At 47.2% G+C, this 17,622-nt stretch overlaps 1 protein-coding gene across 6 annotated transcripts in view; it reads left to right on the plus strand.

The window, feature by feature from the left end:
• The first annotated feature begins 10,930 nt into the window (after positions 1-10,930).
• The window catches only part of CELF6 (CUGBP Elav-like family member 6), a 166,821-nt gene continuing 160,129 nt past the window's right edge, over positions 10,931-17,622 (plus strand). For all 6 annotated transcript variants that reach the window (XR_014162706.1, XM_081887721.1, XM_081887724.1 and 3 more), the window contains exon 1: positions 10,931-11,270. Coding sequence is in view for 5 of the 6 variants with exons in the window: in XM_081887721.1 (XP_081743847.1) it covers positions 10,940-11,270 (331 nt within the window). In the remaining variant the exon portion in view is untranslated. The remainder of the gene's footprint in view (positions 11,271-17,622) is intronic.

Below are 17,622 nucleotides of genomic sequence, written 5' to 3' on the forward strand. Positions count from 1 at the left end.
CCCTTAATTTTACAAGGCAGCATGTGTCTTGAATCCTGAAGAAAATTGGCATGCGGATCGGCACATCTCCTCCAGTAGCTGGAGGACTAAGCAAAGGCAATGATGGCTGTGAAGACTGGAGTGTTTTGAGGGCAAGTGGGAAGGGTGTATCAAGGTCCATGGTAGGAGTTTCCAAGCCCCAAGTTCATCTTGTTCCATCCCTCACCAGAACTCTACCACTATTGGCTGAGCCTGCATACAAATTTACACCAAGCATATGTGGCTCCCCCATCCCTGCCATCCACGACAAATAACACACTGTTCTCATATTTTTAAGATGGGAATATTAATGTGAAATATACAGTCATGGGACTGAGGATTAACCCTCCAAGTGCCTTCCAGCCTTGTAGTTGATTGTGAGATTGTGGCTTGGCAAGAGAAGGTTTAGTGGAACCCTAAGAATTGGGGGCAATTATCTCAATGGTGCTTGCAGGGTGGACAAACGCCTTTCTTTTGTTAAGGAGATTTCGTTAAGGGATGGGGAATTTTTTTCAGTTGAAGAGCTGTATTCTCCATTCTGTGCAATCTTTTGGAGACCACACACCATTAGATAGCAGTGCCTGAGGCAAAAATGGGTGGAGCATTGAAAAATGGGTGGGGCAATGAATGTAAATTCCACCTTTGTACATTAAGCCAGTTTCCCCCCACACTCACAAAGCCCTGTGTATCCAGACCCTCCAAGTGTCCTTATTTTCCAGGGACAGTCCCTGATTTACAGAAGCCATTCTGGTTTCTGATTTGATCCTGAAATGTCCCATTTTTTATTTTGGATGTCCCTATTTTGATTGGTCAGCGGGAAGGTAAACGGCGTTTCCGTGTGCGGCTCTGGCTCGCCAGATGCAGCTTTGTCACGCTGGCCACGTGACCCGGAAGTGTCTCCGGACAGCGCTGGCCCCTGGCCTCTTAAGTGAGATGGGCGCACAACCCCAGAGTCTGTCAAGACTGGCCCGTACGGGCAGGGGTACCTTTACCTTTTACCTTAGTTTGATTGGAGAAATGTTGGAGGGTCTGACTATGCCCCGTCCAGACAAGTGAGATGCATCCCTGGTGGACGCTTTCCAACCATCAGGCAGAAACAGCTGGGGGAGAAGGAGGGCCAGTGAGTGGGGTGGCTCTGAGGAAAGGGGCTGTGGCCTGGGAAGAGTTCTGAGGGCCAGAGAAAGGGAGGCCTGGGGGTGTGTGTCTGGCCTGAGGTTCTCCGCTCCTGTTCTGGATGGAGGGAACTCTTTGGGAACCAAGGCTTTGCCATCCTCCCAGCAATGTGTCCAGCATGTCCTTGGCAAAAGCGCAAGCAGCGTGTAGTTTGAGACTGGTGCAGGCTGAGGATCAGAAAGCTTAGCTGGAGCTGGTAAGAGTTTGGGGCTGCCTGCTGTCAGAGGCGCATTTAAGGAAGTACAGCCAGTTCTGTTGCACTGGGTGCGAAACCTTGGGTTTAAGGCAGCTTCTGATGTTCCTGTTCCGATTTGTAAATCAATGCAATTTTTGTAAAATGTCAGAAGGCTCTAGTAACCTCATTAAAAGGAAAACAAGCCGGGCGAGCACTGCCCACCTGAAATTTATGCACTTGGAGAATAAGGACTAGTGTAAGAATAACATATTTCTGTTTTAGAAATCAGACATGTGGGCAAATCTTAAATCTGGAGATTCCCTTGCCGCCAGTAAGAAGCTCAAGCTCATGATCTCCTGTGCAAACCACCCACTTGCTGTCAGCTATGGCCAGGAAAGTTACTGTTAAAAAGTTATAATTAGGGTCTTCAGCATGATAACATCTGTTTGAGGATGCACATGTTGTGTCAAATGAGAAGTGACTTTAAGCACATGATTCAGAAACACAAACTGGCCACATATTTCCATTTACCAAAAGGCGGCTATGATCTAAATTGGGAGAGCAGTACAGAGCAGAAAGAGTTCAGCCCATCTCCTGCTGCACCTCGGCCCTGATTTGGGTTGGGGCTCCTGCGGCCGCCGAGACCATGTAACACCGGTCTTGAAAGACCTACATTGGCTCCCAGTATGTTTCCGAGCACAATTCAAAGTGTTGGTGCTGACCTTTAAAGCCCTAAACTGCCTCGGTCCAGTATACCTGAAGGAGCGTCTCCACCCCCATCATTCTGCCCGGACGCTGAGGTCCAGCACCAAGGGCCGTCTGGCGGTTCCCTCATTGCGAGAAGCAAAGCTACAGGGAACCAGGCAGAGGGCCTTCTCGGTAGTGGCGCCCACCCTGTGGAACGCCCTTCCAGCAGATGTCAAAGCGATAAACAACTACCTGACATTCAGAAGACATCTTAAGGCAGCCCTGTTCAGGGAAGTTTTTAACGTGTGATATTTTACTGTATTTTTGGTTTTTGTGGCAACAGGAATATGTGAGGAGTGAGGGTGCTCTCTTTTCCAGAGGCCCAGCTTTTGGTGTGTGGAAATTTAGAACTGAAGAAGCTTTTCCCCTCATGGATATAAATGGTGGGAAAAACTTCACCTGCCTGAAGTTAATGTGAAGGAATACCGGTACTCCTCAATACTCAAGGTCCTGCCAGGGTGGAACTCAGATAGACAGAAACAAAGATACACTATGCCCACAGCATTCCCTTGATCCACCAAGCTTGTAACTCCATCAACAAATGAAATGAGATTTGTCTGGCATGACTTGTCTTTGAGAAACCCATGCTGGGCTGCTGCTGCGCCACTCTTGGGACAAGGGGGGTTTGGGAGGGTGGGGTGGGGTGGCCCCTTCTCTTGCAGAGAGGGTGGGGGCTGCCCCCTATCTTGGGTTGGGGGGACTGGGCAGCAGGCTGCTCCTTCTCTTGGTGTGAGGAGGGTTTGGGGGCTGCCCTTTCTATTGGGGTGACATGAGTGCTGCTCCTTCTGTTGGGGGCGAGTTCCTGGTAGAAGCTGCCCCCTTCTCCCCTGAGGGGGGGGCTGTGTCGTTTCGCAATAGCAGTGGTTTTTTGGGCACCACAGGTTGTTTAGATCCGATAGATTAGAAGTAAAGCACTCTGAGCATTCACTACATATCTTGTTGTAGAACATGGCAGGATGGATGAACAAATTTGTTGATCCTGCATTTATTACTTATAGGCAATCATTTGATTTACTGTGCCTACAAGAAACTTGGCTAACAGATACCACCAGCATCCATTAAAATAGTTTCCCGCCAAGCTGTTAAAACAGGTCAATACAGATGTGGAAGTGGTAGTGTGGCCGTCCTCCTCTCTTGCGACACACAAATGGATATAAAGGAGCTGAAATTAACAAATAATGGTTGTATCCAGATTGTATTAGTAAACCTCCTTAAAATGAATTCATGTATCTGCTTAAGTGTATATAACTATCCTAAACACATAAGCCATTATGCAAAACAAGTCTGGCAGGATCTAGAACAAGCGCTACAATGTATTGAGGTTTTGTTATGCGGGTGTTTCAATGCGAGAAGTGGGGTGGGATAATGATGAAATAAGTAAAGCTGTTGCCCTAGATGATGACAATATTCACACCGCAGACAGATTCTCACAAAATAGGATTATCTGTAAATATGGGCAAATATACTTATATCTTCCAGAATGCCCCAACCTGCTTCAGAAGCACCTCCTGCTGAGGAGCCAATGCAAATAGGGTGAAATCGCCCTCATCTGACACCGGCTGAGAATGAAAGGAGACACAGAGAGGGACTGTGCTCCAGGAACGCTCTCTCTGCCAGGCCCATGGCACCACTGGACGACTTCAGGAAGCTGCCAAGCATCTGGCCCAGCCCTGCATTTACCCCCAAGCAGAAGGCTCAGGCAGCTGGATCTAGGCTCTCCTTAAGAGTTTCCCCAAACCCTCCCAGCTTGGCATCCCTCTGGATAATTGAGAAAATAAGGCAGGCCAGGACTGTGGCCCAGTTTCTGGCACCTCCTTAAAACTCACCTGTTTCCCCAGGTGTTGGCTGGCTAGTGGTCCATCATTTGGTCACGGTGTATTATAGTATTTTACATTTGCACACCTATGGATTTTTCTATGCCATTCCAACCAACCAATGTGTACAGATACGTATCACCTTTGGGGAAATGGCTTGCAAAAAATCTGTATATTTGTCAAAACTGCATCTAAAGATGAGTTTATGAGATGAAATTTAAACAAAAATTCTGATGAATTTTTATGAGTACAGACGTACCTTGGAAGTCGAACGGAATCCATTCCAGAAGTCCGTTCAACTTCTGTAAAGTTCAGAAACCAAGGCGCAGCTTCCAATTGGTTCCGATTGGGCAGGCACGGAAGCTGTGCCAGACGTTTGGCTTCCAAAAAACGTTCAAAAACCAGAGCACTCACTTCTGGTTTTTGATCATTCAGGAGCCAGAACGTTCGACTCCCAAGGCATTTGGGAGCCAAGGTACGACTGTTTTGTTGTTTTGTGGTGAGGAAGCAAAATGTTATGGATATGTGGAAAACAGAATTGAAGATTGGAAAAAGGAGGAAGTGGGAGAAATTGGACCTGACAGATTCTTCAGACCACAAACCTTTTCCCCAACTCCACCTTTTCTGAGTAGCTTTTGACTTACCTCCTTAATTGTCCTTCCCAACTGTAGCCCACAAGCCGTTTTAAAACTAATTTCAACCCAATGACCACAGAGCTGCCATGTTTTCTAATTTTCCTAAAATCAGGGGAAAGACTTTTATCACTTTAAAATATCGCTTTTCAAGGAAAAACCCAACGAGTTTTTCATCAAAATAATAAATGTCCTGGGTTGCCCTGTTAGATTGTAAGGTCATTGCATGGCACATATCTATTTTGCCTATGACTATGAGCTGATGGGACTGTACAGTATAAGTAAATTTACATTAGCTTTCTGCAGGGAAATTGCTGGAGGAATGAAAACACCACATTCCCAAGGCTGGCTAGACTTGCATTTTTTTTTCCTGGAGAGCAATCAGTTTCTTTTCATCTTCAAGTACTGGCCATTGTATTGATATCTTGTAGACACTTCCCATTAAGGCCTCTTATTTTCATATCCACATGTCTTGTTTCCCCTGCACTTATGCATGTCAAAAGGTATCAGGGAGCTATTATTTAAAATTAGGAGCCAAGAATGGTTCATTTAAATCTTTAAACGCCACTCAGGTGTCCTGATAAGATGGGTCTTGAGACTCTAGAAGCAGCCTCTCCCAGCTTGATGCTCTCCAGATCTTTTGGATTACAACCTCCATCAATCCTGACCACTGGTTGATGAGAGCTGAAGCCCCAAGTATCTGGAAGGCACCAGGTTGCTGAAGCCTGGTCACCCCCCCCAAGTCCTTCCGCTGCCCTTCCCAAAGGCTGGTAAGGAGGCACCTGGTTTTGAGAAAGAGGCGTGAGGGCTCTGGCAGGGTCCTAGATCTCCCCCAGCTCCTTCCCAAAGCTGGGAAAGCACTAACTAGGCTCTGGGAAGGAGGCAGGAGGACTCTCAGAGCCTGTCAGAGCCTCACACCTTCTTCTGGGAGCCCAGCACGTCATTTACCAGGCTTTGAGAAGGCGCCCCCTCAGCTCAGCGCCTAGTTCCTGCACATCTCTTGCACAGGCCTAAATCCACCCCTGTGATGAGGAAGAACGAGTAAATAAGGTGGTGCTTTCTCTGAATTCTCAGCCTACGTATTGTGAATGCTCACACCCAGATCTGATTCTGAGCTGAAGAGAAGGGAACAGAGGAGCTGCAACCTGGTTCTGTGTTGGAAAGCAAATGGGGTTTCAAGAAATGGCAGAGTGAAGGGCCTTCTGACTTCATGATCCACTACACCAGGGATAGGGAAACTCCGGGCCTCTCCACCTGGCCCTTGCTCTCTTTCCAGGCCACCCCCCACCTCCAAGCCCTGCTTTCCACCATCCTTGGTTTTTTTTTTGCCTGGCTGCAATGAATCATTGTACTCTGGTGGTGCTTCTTGCCTGCTTGGATGGAAGACATAGAGGGGTGTTCAAGTGTGTGTGGAAGCCAGCCTACTGTAGAAAGGTAAATTTATTTATTTTATTTTTATTTTTAAAATTTCTATACCACTTTATATTTTTAAGAAAATCTTCAGAGCAGTTTGCAGTATATTAAACCAATAAAACATAAATAAAACAATCTGAAGAAAGTCAAATATAGAGTATACAGTCAAAGCAACGTAACAGAAAACTAAAATATTATCTTAAAGATTTCAAAATAAAACATTACAAAGGAGGTCAACTACAGAATACATATTTAACATAGTAGGGCTGGTGAGTCAGGGCCCTGCCCCCTAGGCCACATGGAAAGGGCCTTGCGGGGAGCGGCCTTCAAGCCCCACAGCTGGGCGATTTTCCTCTGGCCTCATGAGGAGCCTATAAAACTGTGCAAATAAAACTTGTATTTACTGCCCTACCCACTTTTGCCTAGCCCACCACTGGCATGGGGCTCCTGGAAAGTTGCCCAGAATGGTAACCAGCTCTTGGGCTGAAATATGTGCCCTACACATGGGCTAAATACACTCTGCAGGAAAGGGAGTAGAACAGACACACTCCTATTCATACTGATGCATAAAGGAACATGCTTGAGGCTTCTCCCAAGGCTTTGTGAGCATTTTCTGTGTCAGTTAACCTCACCTTCTTTTTCACCAGCCCTGCGGATAGAGTCCCAAGGGGGCTCTCATCCGTGCACCCTTCCCTGGGGCTTGCTTTGGACTGGTCTAAGATGCCTGTCACATCCATCTTCGGGATGTGTGCGTAAGCTGCTCTATCCCCGCCCCCTCCACCAGCTGCCAGCTGAGCGCCAGTTTGGCTTCCCCACTGGGGACCTTTGTGAAACTGTGATTTGGAGGATTCCCACTAAATCAGGTCATGACACAATCCCTCAGCCACACATTGGTGCTGGCATTTGCTATTCGTGGAGTCTGTATTTATAGAGACGTGGGTGTGTGGCCTGCATGGGCACAAGTGATGCTGGGGCTGCAGATGCAGTTCTGCTGGCACAAGAACTGGCATGCTTGCCTTGGTGCAGGGAGAACCCGTTTCATCCCACTGAGGGTCAGGAGCTACTGTGGCTGAGAGAGGGGACCCTCAATTCTCTGTGCAGCCACCCTGTGTAAGCCTTCAAAGCTACCAGAATGGAGCAAATGTTGTTGTTGTTGTTTAGTCGTTCAGTCGTGTCCAACTCTTCGTGACCCCCTGGACCAGAGCACGCCAGGCACTCCTGTCTTCCACTGCCTCCCGCAGTTTGGTCAAACTCATGCTGGTAGCTTCGAGAACACTGTCCAACCATCTCGTCCTCTGTCATCCCCCTTTGGAGCAAATACCACTCTCTAAATCTTGCCTTTGGGAGCCTTCTTGCTTTTCTAAATGGAGAACAGAGAGGGGCACGCGAGTCTACTGTGCAAAGGTAAAGTTTGTGTCCATTGCTGCTCTCACTTTTGCCTCAGGCCTTGCCTACTAGCAGCACATGAACATGCATGCACTTGTGTGTGCATGCATGTACTGTACACAGAATCCCAGAGGAGGAGTTCACATATTCCTGAAATGAATGTGCACGCATGTCACTTTCTGAGCAAGAGACTATACTCCTGAAATCAAGTCATTAATTTGTACTCCTCAAATGAATTCAGCCTAAAACTAATCTGAAACACGCATGCATACTTAACTGACTGAGTGTGGTTTGGTTGCGTGCGGTCCTCTTGCTGCTTCTCCTGCGAGCAGGTGAGTGAGCAGAGACAGAGAGCTCACTTCCTGGCAACCTGAGCTCTGTGCATGTTTTTTGCTTGCCCCCCCCCCCAGATGGTGAAGGCGACTCCCTCCTGGTCTGTGTGAGATGAAGAGGAAGCTCCTCTGGGGTCTTGGAGAGGAAGGATGAGGGCACAGCATTTAAAAGGAGAGGAGGGGGGGAATCATCCATATTTATAATGTGATTGGCTGAAACTGGGAAAAATAGTTTGTGTGCTTGGTCTGCTGCATTTTTAGAATACATAAAACCCTGCATAGACTGAAACCCATTCATCCCGTCTTTTGTTGTTCACTTTGCATCTTTAAGAAGAGCCCTTAATTCACTTAGTCCAGCATTCTACCTCCTTCCCTCTGGGTCCACCTGATGCTACTGGAAAGCCCACGAGCAGGATCTGAAAGCAATGACCCATCTGATAGTCAGTGGTATTCTGCTGAACCTGGAGGATCCAATGAGCCGTCATAACTAGGATCAGTTGATAGGCTCACCCATTGTAGATCTGCTTAATCTCTTTTTAAAGCCACCTAAGCCTGTGACCTTGATCACACTGCAATTTTGAATTGTGAGAAGAAGTACTTTCTTCTGTCAATCCACTGGATGTCCTAAAGTTCCAATAGTAATTCGTTCCACACCCTGGCATCACTGCATCACCCTCTATCGTGTCTAGGAACAGGCAAATCTGTCAATTTCAGCTTCTTTCAGTCTCACATTTTTTCCCAACCTTAAGTTCAGTTCTCCATGTTTCCACATTAGTTTGTAATTATTACCACTGTTGTTATTTTAAGAAGTCCTTGGAAAACCCATGAACATGTTGGTGCAAATTTCCCATTATAAGAAAAATTTTGGCAAAGCATTTCCCCCCTACAGTTCTGTATGTTATTTTCACTAATATAGCCATTTATGTGCATGCTTTACCTTACTAGGTGCATTTTTGTACATTTTATTTGTCTGGAGAACTGGAGAATTCAGAAAAAAATGTGAATTTCAAAGGATGGCTGTGTTTTGGTTCAGGATGAGTGAATTAGGTAGGTTTGCCTTTGAATGTTAACCAAACTGAATTTCTCTCCCATAATCAAATCATGTCCACATTTTCTACACTAAAAAGCCCCAAAGATGCAAGCTTGTGGTGGGGGATCTGTGGCACTCCAGATGTTGGATTCCACCAGCCCCAGGCAGCAAGGCCAACAGCCAGGCATTATGGGAATTGTAGTCCAGCAACCTCGGGAACACCACACATTCTGCAGTCCTAATGTAGCCTTCCTGCAAAGGGAAAGGTGCTCCAGCCTCCCCATCAATCTTGGTTTCCCCTTTCTTCAACATTTCCAGCTCTCACAACATCTCATCCACTGACAGGAAAATGCTTTTCATGGGGAGCAACCTGATTAGGCAAGTTCTCAAGCAGTATTTCATGCAGATAATGGATGGAAAGACACAGAATCAACATTCTCTTTATTATATAGTCATCACTACATAGTAACAAGAAGATAAGTCCCTCCCTGTTTCTAGTCTTAATTGTATTTTTGTGCGTGACTTTACCGTAGCTGTATGTGGGCATTTTCCTTATGCATAAGACCTACACATGAACAGGACAGAATGTGGGATGAATGCCCTGATCTGCTCCTAAATAGTGAGGGGCAGCTCCATGAGGAGGCTTTCCATTTCCACAAGTTAGAGCAGGCCTAGGGAACCTCTTTGAGTTCAGGGTCAGCCTCCCAGGGACCAGAGATGGGTCAGGCCAGAGGCAAAAGTGGGTCTAGGGCTTGCCAATCAGAAGGTCGGCGGTTCGAATCCCTGTGACGGGGTGAGCTCTCGTTGCTCGGTCTCTGCTCCTGCCTACCTAGCAGTTTGAAAGCACGTCAAAGAGCAAGTAGATAAATAGGTACCGCTCTGGCGGGAAGGTAAATGGTGTTTCTGTGTGCTGCTCTGATTCGCCGGAAGTGGCTTAGTCATGCTGGCCACATGACCTGGAAGCTGTATGCCGGCTCCCTTGGCCAATAAAGAAAGATGAGCGCCGCAACTCCAGAGTCATCCACAACTGGACTTAACAGCCAGGGGTTCCTTTACCTTTACTTGTTCCTACACACACACACACCTCATCTCCATTCGCACAACCATGAAGCATCATCCCAAGGTGGTGGGATGCACTCTGTACATGCTCATTTCCCAGGCTGAGTTTGTGCATGGAAAAAAAGTCATTTGACTGCTTCGATTGGGGTTGGCACTACTACAGTGCCACATAATACCCAGTCTGTGTCTGTCAGTATTCAGTTCTTCAGTGTGGCCACACCTGCACTTTGGAACTCCCTGCCTATTGAGATCAAGCAGGCACCTTCAGGGTACTAGTTTTGGCTGTTTAGGCATGTGTACCCAGGTGCTTTGAAAGTTAAGGGCATTCTTTTACACGTGGGTTGCGAATTAATTCCCTGTTTTACATTTTTTGCAAACTGCTTCAAGGGTTTTGTGTGTGTGTGTGTGTGTGTGTGTGTGTGTGTTTTCCAATCAAGCTGTGTGTAAATTTTATGGCATTTATTAATATTAATAATAATTACCCAAGCCAAATCCTCCATGAATCCTGTCTCTGGGGAAGTGACCGGTGCTCGCTTAGCCCGACTGTAAGTGGTCCAAGAGCTCCCCCCCCCCACCCGCAGCCACACACCTTGCAACTCGAGGAGGGTCTGGCTTCCTTAGCAACTCTCCTTTCCCTCCCCTATAGCGGGAAGCGACCCCTCTCTCCCCCGCCTTCCGCGAGCGCCGGGCTCCGTGGGGGCTCCTGCTCCTCCTGACTCTGTCTCCCTTCCTCCCCGCGCTCGCCTGCCTGCCTGCCTGCCTGGCCAGCCCTGCCCCTCTCCCATCCCTCGCGCCCTGATTGGCTGCGGCTCCTCCCCCCCCCACGCTCCGCTATGCTAATCTTATGCGAGTAGTTCGGGGGCCAGTCAGCTGACGTCATCCGGCCCAGTGGCAGCCGCCGAGGGAGGGAGGAGGGAGGGAGGGCGTGCGCGCAAAGCGAGGCGAAGCCCCAGCCAAGCCAAGCCAGGCGAAGGGAGGAGAAGGGAAGCGGCGGAGGAGGAGGAGGAGGGCGGGCAGGGGGGTGGAGGGCGAGATCTGGGCTGAGCGCGGAGAGGGGGAGCCCGGGCTGGGCAGCCCCCCTCCCCCTGCTCCCGCGCGGCGCAAGCAGGCAGGAGCCGGGGCGGGGCGGGCGGGGCGGGGCAGAGCCGGCTGGGAACATCATGGCTACTCTGGCCAACGGGCTAGCGCAGCAACAACCTCCCCCCGGGCCCCCGCCCCCGCCGCCGCCGCCTCCTCCTCCGCCTCCGCCGCCGCAGGCGGAGAGCACTGCCTTCAGCACCACGAACAGCTCCGGGAGGATGAACGGGCTGACGACGCCGACGCACGGCCCGGGCGGCACCATCGCCATGAAGGACCACGATGCCATCAAGCTCTTCATCGGGCAGATCCCGCGCAACCTGGAGGAGAGCGACCTCAAGCCGCTCTTCGAGGAGTTCGGCAAGATCTACGAGCTCACCGTGCTCAAGGACCGCTTCACCGGCATGCACAAAGGTAGGGAGCCCCGCCGCGCGCCGCCCTCCTCCTGCCGCGCGCCGGGTGGATCCCTTTCTCCTCCTCCCGATGCCGATGCCGCCTCGGCTACTCCCACCACGCCTGCACTCCCCCCCGCTTCCCGGCCAGGCGAAAGGGCCAACAAAGGGATGGAGAGGAGATGCTGGCCGCCGCCGAACGCCGCGTTGTGTGTTCGAGGCTGAGGGCGGGTGGGGGGCGCGCGGAGAGGAGTTAGTGGACGAAGCATGCCCCTCTGGGCAGATTCACTCGAGAACCAGTCCCACGAAGCTCGGTAGGACTTGCTTCCATGTGTAAGAGTGGATATGGGATTTGCAGTGTGTGTGTGTTTGGGGGGGGGATCCGTAAACAAGGAGGGAATTACACATCCTCTAAGAGAGGGAGAAGCGTACCCCCCCTTCTCCAGTACCGTCTCCCCCCCCTCTCTGAACATGCACACACACACGTAATGTGTATAAAGTTGGGTCACGTGTAATGACTGGATGAGAGAGAGAGAGAGATCAGTGGAAGGATGTGCACGCATGTGCAGGAGGAAAAGGAAGACAAACACAGACACTCCCTCCCCCCCCCCCGCGAAGAAAAGATCATATTTTGCATCAGGAGGAGATTAGGACTTCTGGCAATGGCCCCTCTCTTTGCTACTTTGTTCTTCTCAGTTTAAGTTATTGTGGCTACAGTCCTAAGTGCCCCTTCCTGGGAGCAAGCCCCTTTGAGTAGGGTGTGAGGGGGGGGCTTTTCCCCTGCCTTAGCATGCATCAGATCACACAGCATGTGAAAAGTTGGGTTGGGTGGGGGGAAAAGTAAGTGTGCATGTGCGTGTCTGCATGCAGGAGAGTGTAAGGCAGAGAGATGTGTGTCACAGTGCAGCGAGTAAGTGTGGGAGGTGGAGACAGTGGAGGGAGATTTGTAAACAGAGACAGGAAACAGACATCTTCTGAATGGTGCTATGGTGGGGGGAGGATATGGCTGAAAGAGGCCCCAGCTCCCTGCAAACTTATGTTACATACAAGAGAAGGGGGCCGAGGAAAGCTGTATATATGTGAAGGGGGTTCTATGCCATCGGAGAGGCAGATGGCACATAAAGCACTCATTAGACAGGGGTGGTTCTCCAGATGTTGCTGGACTCCAACTCCTGGCATGGGCAGTGGTCAGGGATTATTATTATTTATTGAATTTATATATGATGGGAGCTGGAGTCCAATAACATCTGGAGGGCCACAGGTTTCTCCACCCCTGGATTAGGAAATAGGTCTCAGCCTTGGCTGGAACTAGAGGAGTTAGCATACCTATAAAGGAGCTCCCTGTTTCCTTAACCCTTTGCTGAGTTAGTTGGTGTGCAAAGTTGAACTGGATGAAAAGTGTGTGTAGGTGTGTGAGTAACAATGGGGTGACAGTGCCGATGTTGCCATTAACAAGGAATATTATAGTGCTGGCACCTTGATATGAATTTTAGCAGTTGCTGGTAGCTGGACAGTTGAGCCAAAGATCTGTGGTAGACTCTGTATGGAGAGTCCATCTTGGCTCCCAGAATCAGTGTCTGTATCGTGAATCTTTAACCCAACTGCCTAGTTACCTGAAACATGTAGAAGTAACATCAAGATCCTGGCCTTATAATATTCATTGTTACTGGCAACATAACTGACAACCTCATATATCCTTCACAGATATGTATTTTATTAGCCAAGGTGTGTTATTCAATGTTACTCCAACTCAGAGTAGACCCATTGAACTTAATGGACACAGGCAACTTGGGTACATTAATTTCAATGGTCTGCTCTGAGTAGGGCTTAGTTAACTACAACCCAAGAGGGTGTTTTGTGCTATTGTATTTCATACCCCATACTGATATGCCTGGCCCAAGGAGTACAATTCTTTGTGGCTTCGAAGTTAGAAAACGATCAAGATGGTAAAAAGTGCTCATAAAACATCACATGTGCTAACATAAATCATAAAATTATTAGAGGCTCAGTATCTTGATGTTAATTTAACTTTAAGGATAGAAGTTGACAGCCATGTAGATAGAGGAAATGCCATGTATGTCCACACAAATATATGTGTGTATATACACACACTTTACACACACACACACACACACCTGTTGGTGAGTTCTAGTAACAGTTGCACATGTGGGGCAGGCAAGAAATGAATGAGTGAATTTGCAGAGGAAGCAAGTTTGCATCTGGATAGATGCTTCCACTTCACATTTTTTTCATATGGTAGGTTGTTCTACACTATGTTTAGCCAACTTTTTAGAACCTAATAGTTGAAGGCTCTCTCTTGTTCTTTAAGTACTGAGATAAAACACTGTGTCATGTGTATGCCTAACATTTCTTTTGATATTAATCCCCGAGGCTGCATGCAATTAAATCTGACATCCCATACGCACTTACCTGTGAGCAAGCCCCATTAAGTGGCACTTAACTTCTGAGTAAGCATGCATAGGACTTACTCCCAATAATTGTGCATTGGATTTTACTCCAAAGTGGTGACACCCCACATATCTAAGTCACACCGGCTGAATTCATTGCCTTCAACTAGTTATATTTAGGGCTATTGGTTCCCTGTGAAATACAGTTCCCAGCTCTTCAGGTCGGTTGCCTTCTGGTGAGTGGGATCTGATGGTATATAAATTGTTAAGTTTCAATGCAGGCTAGAGTTGGGATTTTAGATCACATCTTGTACCAGGGCATACCAGTCTCTGCCTATTTTGAAATGTATCCTTTCTGAATGGAAAGCAACAGCCCAGTAACGGATCCTTTTTCCGTGCTGCAGAAAAAGGAGAATGCAATATGTAGTCCACAGGAAGATTATATCTTAATTTCTAACATTTCCTAGGTAGATTCTTGGAAATGACCTTTAAAAACTGCAGGCCTTCAGTTCAAATGTATAGACAAGATGATGGAAGCAGGCAGGGATGTAGGTTAGGGCAATGAAAGACTGAAATAATATTAACATTGGAGAGAGCTTTTCGCTCACCCCGCTCACCCCACCCCAAAGCAAGCAACCCAGTAGTCAGGCCAGTTTATCTCTGCTGCTTAACAGCAATGGAACAGGAGGTTCTTTGTCATCACAATAAATAAATACGACTATAACATTTCAAATATCAGACCTTGAGATTGATGGAGGGAGCTGGGTTGGATGCGAGAATTTCTAGGAAGCGACATGAAATTTGACTTAAATATGATGGGAAGTCACTTGTGAAAATTGTCAGGTGCACCAATATTCTTTATGCATTAGCATGTTGAAAAGTCTCCAATGCTTCTTGCATTGCTGCTTAACTCTTCCAACACTCTCTAATCCAGCACCCTATGGAAGGATAGCAGTTGTGTTTCCTCTCCCAGTTCCATTTATACCTATACTGAAGTCTATATTTCAAACTGCTTGAATTATTTTCTTTTTTAACCTCCTCAGCCCTGCCCTACATATTCGAAACTGTGCAGGCCAGAAAGAAAATTAAAACTCCCCTCTCCTTTTAAATACATAGACTGATCAACACAATTAAATGCCACCCTTCATCTAATTAAGGTCCTCATTAATTTTGCTCCTCTGTCCAAATATGCGTCTTTTGTGACTCTCTTGTTCACAAAGGCAAGTCAGTGGAATGGAAGTTTGAGGATTGTTTTGAATGAAGCACGGCTGCTGCAGCCAGGAGCAACTGTCTGCCTGCTGATGGGTCAGTCTGCATTCTCCTGGCTACAAGGCTGGCTTCCCCTCGCTCGTGAATTGCTTCTATTTGAAGGCGAGATGGTTGCACTTATTAAGAGTTATTAATACTTAATCATCTGGCAGATTTAATTGTGCCAATATTAAAAATGCATCAATGTCAAATTTTGTTCATTAAATATTTACATTTTTGAAGGGAAACTGTTTTGCTGCTGTTTTAATATCGTTTTAGGAAGATTTATATAGGATCTATTATTTAAAAAACAAAACAAAGAAAAAACACCTAATAATGTTGATCGTATGCTGCAAACCGAGTGGAATTGCTGTTGCTCCTGTGTTACAAAAAGGCTAGCAAAGTACCCACGCTTGGATTTGTTTCCATCAACAAGAGGGGCAGCTAGAGTTTCTGCCTGGGCTGCTACATTTCCACAGCAGCTTTGCAAAGCCGTGCCATGAATAGTACGGGCAAGAAAGCAAAACAAAATCTGTGCAAACCTTATATTCGTGGCAATGCGGACTTGCAAACCTTTAATCGAGCTCCTCCTGGGAGTAAGAGCTCATGAGGGTGAGTCAGTGTTGAGCAGTTCCCCCTCCAAGTCTTTTGATTCACAGCCTGCAGTGTGTGCTAAGGAGGGAGAGCATTTAGGAGTGTAAGACACACACACACACACACCTCAGCAGTCCCATGAAAATTCCACAGAACTACTCACAGCGTAAGGTGCTAGTAGACACCTCTCATTCAAGCAAGGAGAGATTAGGACAAATGATAGTTCTATGCCGGCTGTGGATGGAAGAGAAATTTGATTCAGTTTGCATTTAATTCACACTTTCCTGAAACAATATGTAAGCTGAAACACAGCCATCCCTTGAAACTCACGCGTCTAATTTTGCAGTGCAGTTTTCCACCTAAGTAACATGTACAAAAATAAATTTACTAGTGTAAAACATGCATATTAATGCATATTTTACTGAAAATAACATACAAAAAATGCATGGCATTAGGTAAAATTGTTTTGCAAAATGTTAGGCAAAATTGCATTTTAGGAGAAATTTGTACCAAAATGCTAATGATTTTTCATGAGAAGCTTTTCTAAAAAAAGATTTATTTATTTTTTTAAATTACAAACTGGTGGGGAAATGTGGAGAACTGAAGACTGTAAAAATGAGAAGCTGAGAGCAACAAAAAAATTCCCGCATTTGTCCATCTCAAGTACCAGCTCCATGTTTTTGTTTTGTTTTGAGGGCTGAGGAACCATCCTGCAAGATGCTTCCAACTGGCCCCATCCTTCTTCTCCTCTCTCATCACCAGCTTGTTCTCCCTCTGCCTCTGGACCCAATTCCTACCACTGCCTTAAGGGAAAGGAAAGTGAATTCGCAGGCAGCTGCTGATGCTGTTCCCAGCCCCCTTTGCTGCCAAAGGCCAGAGGCTGGTTTGCAAGCCAGACTCCAGCAATGGCAGGAAGAGCAGTGGCAAAGCCTTGAAAGGGGACCCTGGGGGGGGGTCAGCTGGGGGCCCATGCCCTGTCTGGCCTATAGAAGTAAAGAGTGTGTTAGTTCATGTCCATATGCATGTCTAGAATTTCTCCTTATATTACTTGATAAATTTGCCTGTACATGCTTAGGCGCATGCAACACTTAAAACACTTGCCATCATGCAGATTGGGGGGGTGTGACCTACATTGCTGGGCCCAAGACATTTCACTGCTGGGAGCAGAGCCCAGAAGGTGGCTTGTTAGAGACATCACTTTATAAAGTCTTGCAGGACCGTTCAGACACCAATTCCCTCTTTCATCAATCGCTGTCCACCAGTTGTGGTGTGTGATGCAGGTTGTTTCATCATGCTATATGGGGTGGGGTGGGCTCTGGAGATGTTTAAGGTTAAGATTTCATTTTCAAGTCATTATTATTATTAATCCAGCCTTCATCCATAGATCTCAGGGTTCACAGCATAAAAATACAAGATTAAAGCACAAAATACATAGCGAGAACAAGAACAAAACAATAACCCCCCCAGCCCTCCCACAAATGCATTTTAAATTATATGGGATGTTAGTCAGCCAAAAGCCTGGTTAAAGGGGAACATTTTCCTTCCTCCCGTTCCTCCTTCTGAATGCTGAACAGTGCAGGGCTTTGGGAAGAGATATTCCCCAGCATGTTCCTCTTGACATTCAGTGCAAGTGGTATTGCCCAGGTGAGTTCCTCTGTGCGGTCTTTGGCAAAGTAGCTGGCCAACACTGCTTTTCTCCTTGGAGGTCATAGGAGCCAACTCCTAGGAGCCAAGCTCCCTTCAGCACACTCCCCATGAAAAATTCAAGGGGGCCAGCCCCCACAAAGTTGATGAGCATTGTCATTCAAATGGTGTGCATGACCATGTTAGGCTCGGTAAATTTCATTGTACACAGGTTGTACATTGACAATAAAGGTGGTATTATTATTATTAATTGCTTATACAATACAATGCATTTTTATTTATACCCCGCCCTTCCCGGTTCAGAAAACCGGGCTCAGGGCAGCTAACAACAACTTTAAAACACTTAATTGTGGGACTTAAAAATGGGACTTGCTTACATATTCCCTCTCTTTTATGCAGGTCCGGGCTTACCAGCCCCCCCCATATTTATTCAAGTTGGCAGCCCTGTTGCAGGTCCTTGATATTAAAAATAAAGTTGTG

This window comes from Podarcis melisellensis (genome assembly GCF_964234715.1).
Source record: "Podarcis melisellensis genome assembly, chromosome: 14".
Classification (NCBI taxonomy): Eukaryota; Metazoa; Chordata; class Lepidosauria; order Squamata; family Lacertidae; genus Podarcis; species Podarcis melisellensis.